General features: G+C 42.2%; 1 protein-coding gene across 1 annotated transcript in view; it reads left to right on the forward strand.

Annotated features, from left to right (window-relative positions):
• Positions 1-6,107, forward strand: part of grin3a (glutamate receptor, ionotropic, N-methyl-D-aspartate 3A) — a gene marked incomplete at both ends in the record, with an annotated part of 47,694 nt that extends 41,587 nt beyond the window's left edge. The window contains one exon of the mRNA XM_084571851.1: positions 5,531-6,107. Within this exon, the coding sequence (XP_084427977.1) occupies positions 5,531-6,107 (577 nt within the window). The remainder of the gene's footprint in view (positions 1-5,530) is intronic.
• Between the last annotated feature and the right edge of the window lie 4,659 nt (positions 6,108-10,766).

Raw genomic sequence — 10,766 nt, forward strand, 5'->3', positions numbered from 1 at the left:
GGGATCTGTAACAAAACGGTCCATTAAATACTATCAATATCAGTCCCACCATCACAGTACAGTCGCTAAAAGGTGTGCACTGTGGGGTACTGAAAGCATTATGTGACCAAATGGAGCACATAATGCTTTCGACTGCTGCTTGGGATCCGGCCGTCGCATATTTCATTCCCTGACTGTCTTAACAAGGACGGAGAAACAACTAAAAGACATCAGAGAGCTGTCTGCCGGAGAGGATTAGGAGCAGTGTCGTTAATACCCTGAAACATTCTGGGATGGCCGATTAAGATGGCGTGATTTGGAGTATGAGTGCGGCGTTGAGGTCGCGGAAAGGCAGACGTCATGGATAAAATAAGATTATGTGTCGCTTCTTGTAGATCGGCACTGTGTCTGTTTGATGGAGGAATGACCGTAGATGGTAGAAAAAAAATTCACCCTACTGTTTTGTACTTGAGTTTAAATATTTTTCTGTCCGTGGAGTGTTTGGGCAGGGGTTGTGTCTCCCTATGTCAGTCAGGCTGCATAATTGAAACACTAGTACACCATCACCATACGCCTGACAGAAGTAGACTCACATTTTGAATTAAAAAGAGATCAAGAGATTATTCGCTGATCTGGCGGGGTTCACTTTCCTTCTTCAAGTCCACTTGATCAGGGCGCAACTTGTGCCTCGCTTACTGAAGCACAGCCTCGCTCCCGACTGCGCTACATGCTGAGCTCATGTAATGTTGTGACTGCTGATAGCAGCATCTGCACTGACAGATGGCTGGGGAATGGCGGTTATTGGTGAAATATTGCTAATTCTGTTTAAAGGCCGTCGCTTAAAGAACTGCTGCAGGTGAACGTGAAAGCTTTTTTCCCGCCTCGCGAGCTGCACTTCTTTGATATGGCGTGGAACGGTAACTGGAGTTACAGAGTACAGAGTTTTAGCAGTGTTCAGTTCTGTGTTCGGTGTGTCTAGCAAATTTGGATGTACACCAGGTTGCAAGGACATGCGCAAAATCACGGCATGTGGAGGAAATCAATATTTATTAAAATGTAAATGAAGGATTGGGCATATCTAAATGGGAGGAATCTAGTGACCCTGCAAATTGGAGAGGGGGAGGGGAGGTGGGACATGGGGGGAGGAGGGGTCAGATATCTCTGGAAATTATAATAGAGGAATCTGACAGCTGTAATTGGCAGAGTGAGGTGGGATGCGGTTTCCCTGAAGAAAAGGAGCAGGGTAGCTAACCCACGGCGCTTGTGAAAACTAAATTATCTCTGTGTAAATGAAGAAGAGGAAAAACAGGCTGACTTGCATTTGTGGGTATAAACTCCTGGAGCCCTGTTTGTTTTTAGAAACCCGCTGATATCGGTGGGAGGAACGCAGTAATGAGATTTTGGACGTCTGTGCTCCCCGGTTCACATAATCCGTCACACATCGCGATACACGCAATACCTTGCTGAAGCAGGACAGATATTTTAAAGTGAAAAAATAACCTGACCTTGCAAAATCATGCAGATTTGTAGTGAATAACTTTCCGATGCTATTGAATTTGTATTTAAGAATTTATCTGCTCGACGCATTTGGCAAGATTATTTCTTTTTCTGACCTGTATCATATTTTCCACGTGGGTAAATATCATAAGCAGGGCATCATAATCTCTACCAGACAACAACAGCAACAAAAAGTTAGGGTTATATATTCAGAGGAGTGATGTAAACAGATGTAAATCATCTTTCTTCTTTGTCATGACAGCTAACACCTCCTAAAATAACATCTCAATCAACACAGTTTGCTTCGAGGCTGCCTCGAAAAAACGACAGATGAGTGCGTCTTTTTATGTGGATGGCTTGAGTACTCATGAAAACAATCCTCTTCATTTGCATGACACTTTTGAGAGCAGCCACAAAGTGCTTTGGAAGAGAATGAATAAAGAAGAAAAGGGAATTCGTCATGAAAGGAAAAAGGGATGAAAAGAAAGATAACATGTGAAGTCAGGAGCAGCCAAGATGAAAGCATAAAAGCATATGGTAAAAAAAAAAAAAAAAGTTTTTGGTTGTCATTAAAAAAATAGCATTAGTATTAATTAATAAATGAAACAAGTGCCAAGTAGAATGCCTAGTGTAGTTAAATTTGACTAATTAAATTAAGCTATTCATTTTTATTTCATTTTCTTTCTTTCTGCATTTATTTATTTACACATATTTCATTTTTCATCCCCCTCAAAAAGCCTGACTTATGCAATAGTGATTTCTGACAGAATAAAAGCTTCAAATTTCAATTCTTTTACAATTTACATGTTGTACCACACCTACCATAGACCTACCTGAGATCAGCTTGCTCCTGTAATGTAGCGGTTGTGCCAATCAGAGCAAGCGCTTATGGGCACAACTTGTAAATACGCTAAGACGCCAGTGCCTGACTCAAAGCTGGAGAGATCTGGTAGCGTTAACCACACTTCAAAATCTTTCACCGGAGCCGCGGCATGGGCGCAGGTGCCCTCCCTTCAAAAGGTGCTCGAATCCTTTTATGAAACTCTTTTTATGTCCTTATATTCAGATGTGTCATCTTTCTGCTTAAGATCTCGTTTGATGTCAGGAGTATCTCGTTAGATTCTTCTTGTCACTTTTTTTTTCATCACCAGTGAAAACACCTTTGATTTTGAGAGCTCTTGAGTTAGGCTTCACTTCATATGATGTGAATCGCTCTTCTTTTCGCCTTCAATGCAATCGTGGTTATTTTTCGGCCTGCAGATCTGATCCAATATTTTCAAAAAGTTTGAGGAAAGAAAACAAATTATATTCTTTGATACGTCTCTGGCAAGGCAGACCTGTCCTATGGATAACTACAGGAAACATTAGAGTTGACAGGGAGACAGTACTGTATCTGTGCTCTATGCACTTTTCTCCCTGTTGCTGAAAATTAAAACAATCAGAGAGAGATATGTAAACAATGCGGAAAGATGTATCCATAAATATGTTTGTTCAAATATATATGTATACCGATCAGGCATAACATTATGACCACCTTCCTAATATTGTGTAGGTGTCCTTGTACCCTCAAAACAGTTGTGACCTGTCAGAGAATGGACATGGGCCTTCTGAGGGTGTCCTGTGGTGTCTGGCAACAGAATGTTGTTAGTGGGGGTCCTATGGGTTAAGGAGAGGGGCCTCTGTGAATCATCCCATAGATGCTTGATCAGTTTGAGATCTAGTGAATTTGGAGGCCAGGTCAACACCTTGTGCAGTTTTTCATGTTTTTTGAGTTGTTCCTAAACCGTTTTTGTGTGTGTGCCTGTGTCAGGCTGCATCCTGCTGGGGATGGCTGCTGCCATTGCTATGGGGAGTGTCATTGCTATGGGGTGGGGGTGCCTGGTCTGGTCTAGGTGGGTGGTACATGTCTACATAACATTTACATGAATGCCAGGTTCATGGTCAATGTTATTTACTTCTCCTGCGAGTGGTTTTAATGTTGTGGCTGATAGATGAATCTGCAGTACAGACTATTAGTGCTGCTGAAAAGTTTTTCAGAATTTTCAACATTTCAGCATAAAAATGACAAAATCAAAGACACCGCTCTCCGAAAGAACATTTCTAAAACAAATGTGGACTACAAAATTCCTATGAAGCTGATAATCTACTAACCACACTAAATGCTGCAGTGATAGCTAAATACTCATACTCAATTATCTGGACAAGGTCTACACCTTTCCATGGTTGGTGAAGCATATAAGCGAGGACACTCACTGGTATTTTCTCCAAACCCAAGATGACGGCAGCCTCATGTACAGTAACTTCCATTCCTGTATGGCAGATGCCACTTTCCTCCCATCATATGCGGACGCTAAATAAAAAGGGAGACAAGTTGCACAAGGGGCACAGATCCTGAGGGTTTATATAGTTTTTCTATGGTCTGCGCAATCTAAGAAATTGATATGTCACCAAGGAGAACCACAGCCCCGTGATTCTTTTCAAGGCTTCAGAGCTCCATTGAAATTGCTTTGAATTGATATTTTTCCTCTATGGTTTGTATCCACATCATGTGAATCATGATTATTAAGAAAAAAGTAGTTAGAAAGGGCGAAACGCTATTAAATAGACACTGATTGAGGATCACTCTGCTCTGCAACTCTCTCCGGAGAAAAAAAGAGACAGGGAGGGAAAGGGAAAGCAGATCATACATGTTTAAGCCATATGACAGGTTTGATGGTTTGTTGGGATCATTTCTGGTCAGAGGAAATTAATTAATTAGATGTGAATTTGATTTCTACAGTGGGCTCTGACAGTCCAGGTCTCGAAAAACCTGCATGCGGTGCAGGCCTGTTCATTAAAAACTAAATTAATATCCTCGTTATTTGCGTTATATCAACAATGACATGACCTGGTTAAAAATTAATCCAGGGCCTCTGTTGATTAATTCATGGCGAGGAGCTGCTGTTACTGTGGCATCACAATCCTCAACACCATGCCAGGCTCTAAATAAAAACAGGCTCATGATATGACATTAGGCCATGTATTCAGACGTTGAAGTACCACTTTCTTGACATAAAAATACTCAAAATTACTCTGGAGACCAAGACATTGAAATGAAAGGGCTTGGTCCATAATGCCATAATAATAATGCCTATGGCTAACAGCTCTATGAGGTTATATATGCCACATGCGTGACTTAAAATAATCATCATGTTTGCTTGCCAACTAAGTGTGAATATGTTGTTAGTGCATTAGTAATATGAATTTCCTACTTAGCCCAGAGGACTACTGAGATTCAGTTAGCATTTTCCTAGGTATTTTGGCACAGCATAGGACAAATAAAATATTGACTTGATGATGTAACTTGGTTGAGAGTGAAGAGATTGCTCAAGTTTTTATAACTGTCCCTAGTACAAGAGGAGTGTCTCTTGTTAGAGTAAAGATGAAGGGAATACGAAAGTCAGTAGGCTTTATCTTTCGGGAGCATTTCCGTCTGTGCAAAATTTCATGGCAATCCTTCCAAAGGGTTCTTGTGATATTTCCACGCTGTGGTATTTACGATGTGAACCTTGCGGCCGCGAATCCCTACAGCCAGTCCAATAAAAATTATGACACAATAAATATCAGAAGAATAAACTCAGGGACACAAGAAAATGTGTATATATCACACACACATATATACAGGGATATTTGAGGAGAACACTATTTATCTTTAGGCATTCACATTAGTATTCCTCTAATCATCCCAACGTAATCCTCTCAGTGATAATGTCCAGCACTTACCCATACAGGAGTTTAAGGAAACTGTTCATCACTTTGCTGTCTTGTTCAAAGTCCATTTGTGTGAAAATTGCCATTTATTACGAAGGCTTTATTGAATTGTATATAAAGCAACGACTCCTATTACAGTTATTACTTCATCTGTGTGTCTGCACAATAATCGGGGGACAAATATACCGTCTGAGAACTGGTTTTATGTAGGACTCAGACCAAAAAAGGTATTCAGATGATACTCAGTTCTCCTATCATAGCATTCAGAATGTCTGTCTTACATTTCTATCTGTCTTATCTCTAGGTGCAACGAGGGAAACAACCAGTCAGCCTCTTGGAATCCTACAGAATCCTCCCACAGCAACAGGCGAAGGGTCCTTCCACAAGAAATGCAAAATGACCTGGAACGCCCATCCTCCCAGGATTTTCCACCTCCACCTCCCCCATCCCCTCTCCCTCATCCCCATTCTTTTCCCCTGCTGGAGAAACACCCGCCCATAGTGACCACGTCCAATGGTCGTTCTGACTTGTTAGCGAAGGCCTTGAGCCAAGGAGTGGGGCCAGGGCAAGGGGTTTCCGGGCAGGCCTTAACACAGTGTCGGGGTTTGGGAGTGGGCGACTGCGGTCCGGGCCTGGGCGTCGGACGGAACCCGTTGGTTCAGGAACTGTCGGAACTGGAGGGTCAAATCCTTGCAATCAAGCAGCAGCTGCAGTCAGCCATGAGAAGGAAGAGAGAGCTAGAACAGTACCAATCAGAAAACCAGCAAGCAAAACAGACTGCACCCAGTCAGCCCACTACGCACCAGTCTAACCAGTTTGCTCAGTATGCCCAGTCCCACCAGCAGACTAACCAACACACAAACACACTCCCAGAGTTCTGAACCTCGTCTCCTCTGTTTTGTCCAGAGAAACCTGGTTAGACATAGGACTAGTTTCCAACATGTCCTCTGGGTCCTGGAAAAGGATCCTTGCCTGAGTTCTGGAGTTTACCCCTCACAGAGTAGAAGGATCCTCCTTTAGGCTCAGGAGCTGCCCTGAACGCTGGCCTGTCATGTTCTCCAGGGATCAGATCCTGCTCTGTACCTCCAAGTAGGACACTCTCTGTCTTCTGGAACGTGAGATTTGATCAGACGAGAGCCACTGGATAAGGATGAACCAGGGACCTTAAACCAAATCTGTTTTGAGACTTTCTCTAGCTTGTCACTGAAGAGATGTGCAAACTCCTTCTTCTCAACCTTGCCTCTGCCATTTTCTGTTTTATTTTATTTTATTTTTTTCATTCCTTTTCTGCTTACTGCCTCCTTTTGTCCCTCTCATATCTTCCTTCTAAGCCTCATCTTTTCAAGGGTACAGATTTGCTTGCCGCAATGATAAGCTTGATCATAGAAATGGGGACTCTTTGGTATTTAAGCTTAATGGACTAATTCACCTGAGTGTGTTAAGACTCATTGAGAGAGGAAATGACCTGAGGTTGAACCCAGCCAGTTAAGTCTTGATGTCCTCGTGTCTTGCAGAAACCTTGTATCTCTCAGACATACAGCGGAAAGAAAAAAAAAAAAACACATACCACTGCTGGTGATTGTTTGATATTACCACTGATGTTTCTGGCCTTTGACAGTGCTTTTACTTCGGCTAAGGGCATTTTTTTCTTATACGTCTTTTGAGAGTTGTTGAAGCTGCTGTTACACGAAATGAAAAAAAAAAAAAAAAGATAAAGCTTTCGCAAGACACCTTTACATTCACAGAGAACACCTGGTTGGCATCGAGTGGTGGATTAGAGGACAATACACAGTCTTGTGATTCACCGTGTCATGATGTCCTGCACTTCACTGATGCACTCCTAGTTTCTTAAAGAAAGTCGCACCTTCAAGTCATCATTTAACTTGTCAGAGTTTGAGTTACGGTCTGTTATGTTTCTTTTCACGCATCAACACTCAAGTTGAAGAAGTTTAATCCAAGAGTTGTGAGTTTTTTCAGGCAGGGACCCAATATTGGACTTTTTTTATTTTATTTTTTTGCCCAGCCTCTTGGTGCTCTTGTAGTATTGGGATACAACAAACACAGAAATACCAAACAGTTCTTACAAGGTCATTGTTAAAAAGTAAACACGAACACAGACCACCGGTCTAACTCTGACATGTTATTTAATGTGATGCACATTCACATGCACCAAAAATGGTTCCCCTGTGGTTCCCTGTTATCTTGGATCTTTTCCATTTGCGTTTGGATATGTTCTGTTATTAAAATGTACCTCACTACTTTAGTTGAAACTTTTTTTTTTCTTACAGTCTATATTCATTCATCTTCTGTAACCGCTTATTCCTGAGTAGGGTCGCGGGGTCTGCTGGAGCCTATCCCAGCTGTCATCGGGCGAGATGCGGGGTACACCCTGGACAGGTCGCCAGTCTATATCAGGGCTAACACAGAGAGACAGACAACCATTCACACTCACATGCACACCTACAGCCAATTTAGAATCACCAATCAACCTAATGAGCATGTCTTTGGACGGTGGGAGGAAGCCGGAGTACCTGGAGAGAACCCACACAGACACAGGGGGAACATGCAAACTCCACACAGAAAGGCCCAGTCGGCCCATGGATTCGAACCTCACTACCCGGGATACTAACCACCTCGCCCCAGTGCCGCCCAATGAATTCCTGCACAAGTTAGAAAGCAGAGTGTGGCATAGTTCTGGAGCATTGTGCGTAGTCGAACCTCAGCTCAGTTTTTAATTAATTCAGCTCCTGAACCTTGATGCAGTTAGTTCACGAAGCATCACTTCTCAAACAGAAATTTCCTTTTGCCAAGTTCCCAGCTCTTCTAAGAGAAACAACAATGAGTCAATAACACCCGAAGAACAATGGCTGACATCCAAGGGCACACCAATCTAAATGTGTGTTCAGGGTTTATTTGTTGGCCATTGAGATTCACCTGCAGTTACTTATCTTAATAGATTCCATTACGAAACACCCTGCAGCGACATAAATAACCAAACCACTCAGAGCTTTGCTGTCTACCTTGAAACGATATTTGGTTTGTCGCGCTATTCTTCACTCATACTGCTAGGGGACAGCGATTTGGACAGCGAGGCGTAATCAGAACAGCCAACGATGACATTTTATGAACACATGGCATGGTCAAATACTGCTACACAAACACACACACACACACACACACACCACGTACACAACACAAACAGCTCCTATCTATTTAGCCAGTGTGTCTGCAGGGTAAGCGCAGGCTGTCACAGCTGAAATGAATACCTGACGGAGCAAAAGAGCGAGTGCACTGGCTGAGCCGTCAGCTTTCTTTGTGTCTCTGCGCCCGCGCGCCTTTGCTTAGCGGCGACACAGACGTCAGTGAAGTCGACGCGGTCCTAACAGGATGAATCAACAGAAGAATTGAACAAGGACCTGGCTTTAGCATATGTCTGCTCGGTCTGATCAAAGAATAAAGTCTTCCTGGGGAGCCTGTTTAAATGTAGCTTGAAAACGAAGCATTCATTTAATCAATTCAAACTGCACTCTTTAAAATTTAGTCCAAGTTAAAGTGTGTTTGAACAAATCTGATGGTGCACTGGACCTTACACGACTTTTCCTGCATTTTACACTTACAATTGTCCTTTAGTAACCTCACTTGATTAACTTTAATTCAAGCATCCGACTTGAATAATAAAGTTTACTTATCAGGTAAAGTGTTCAAATGTTTGCTCAATCTTTACAATGCAGGTGTACGTAACATTAATCTACTGTGTGCACACCCTGTTTTAGTACATTACAGTAGACTAAGTCTAATACCTCTAAAAGTGTGGGGTCCCTCATATCAGTATTTATTTACCACTCAGAATATTGCCATCACATCCTTTTTGTTAAAGGGCTGAATGCAGGGAAACTGTGTTTAATGGAGGGATAAAGTGAGCACACCTTCAGGCTGCAGATGAGCCGGCAAAGAAGGCAGGATTTATATGCAGCACAAGTGATACGGCAAGGTTTACCTCAAGGAAAAAAAAAGGAAGGAAGTAATGAAAACAAATCTTTGGATGTTGAAACAAACACAAGGACAGGCACATCTCCCACTTCTTCCATCAAGGTAACTCGCGAACGCCGACTGCCGTGATGGATCATCCTCGTCTCTGGTCACATTTTTTTTTTTTTTTTTTGCGCATTCTGATACATAATGAAAAAGACAAGAGAGCACGTTTTTTGCTACTGACTATTTAATCTGTGGACAAACCAAGAAAAAAAATATATATGCAGCATTTGAAATGAAATGCTTTTTTTTTGCACTTAAAGTAAAAGACAGTTATAATCACAATGGTAATAATAATGAGTAATATCTATAAAACATCTTGACTTCTCTCTTCATGCTTGGGCATACAGTAGCTTCCAATAGGAAATGGAATCACAACATTGCATCACAATCCACTGGTGATTCGGGGTTGAGGGAGGGGTGCCTCTAGGAGGAAAAGTGAAGCAGGAGTCATCAGTTTGGATTTCTTTTTTCTGAAAGGGCTAGCCAGGCCTCCAGTCAGACAATCAGTTTACACTCCAAAGAGCATATTTTTCTCCGTTTTCATTGATTTAACAGGGATGTCTTCCATTGGAATTACGGGTTAAATGTACCAGAGAAATCTTCAGGTAGACCTGAGACAGGCTAGCCCCACTGAACCTCTCAGTGGAGATTGATATCACAGTGAATCAGGAACCTGGTGCTCCCAGAGAGCACTTCAACCAATCACATTTTAATGTATTGTAGCTGATAACACAACACTACCGCAGGTGCCAAACCCGGTTTTCTGACTGGGAGGATTGACTCTTCCTTGCCATTTCCTCCAAAGGGGAGAGGAGCTGTTCCCCAAAACACCTAAACTGATACCAAAACATATCCAGGTTTACAGCAGGCAAACAGGTCCAAATGGATCATAATATTCATACAGATTAACAAAAATCCTTAAAAAATATGACCCGACGCGGTCAGTTAATGTACAGAAAGAGATAATAAAAAGAAGGTTTCTGTCTGTACAAATGACGAACACCACAGAACAACAACATCGATACTTTTTTTCCATAGCAGATTTTTTTTTTCAGACTGGGTGGGACGGATGTGGTGACTGTCGGAGCGTCTCACCTGACAGGACGTGATGTAAAACAGAGTGAGTCGGCCGACAGGAAGTGTGCAGGGTTTTAACATCGTCAGGATAGGCTACAGCACTCGCTCATACAAAAATGTACAAAACACCGTCCTCTAACTACAAACAGCGCACCTTGGAGGGAAAAAAATGTCCCATGTTTAAATGATTTCAAATACCTGGGGAGAAAAAAAACAATCTGTGCTTAAGTTGGGTTTGTGATATCTTTGCCTCTGGTGCAATGTTGGCAGGTTGAACTGAGCCTAGCCCAACTGCATGGAAAACCATTACAAACATGGTGTATTTTGTCCCCAAGGTGGTTTAAACAGATATATCAGGAGTGTTTCTTTTTTTATTTTGTAAGCATTCGGAGCCACGTGCCATGCGTCCTCGTCATTGTGTCTGGAAG

This window comes from Chelon labrosus, assembly GCF_963514085.1.
Source record: "Chelon labrosus genome assembly, chromosome: 22".
NCBI lineage: Eukaryota > Metazoa > Chordata > Actinopteri > Mugiliformes > Mugilidae > Chelon > Chelon labrosus.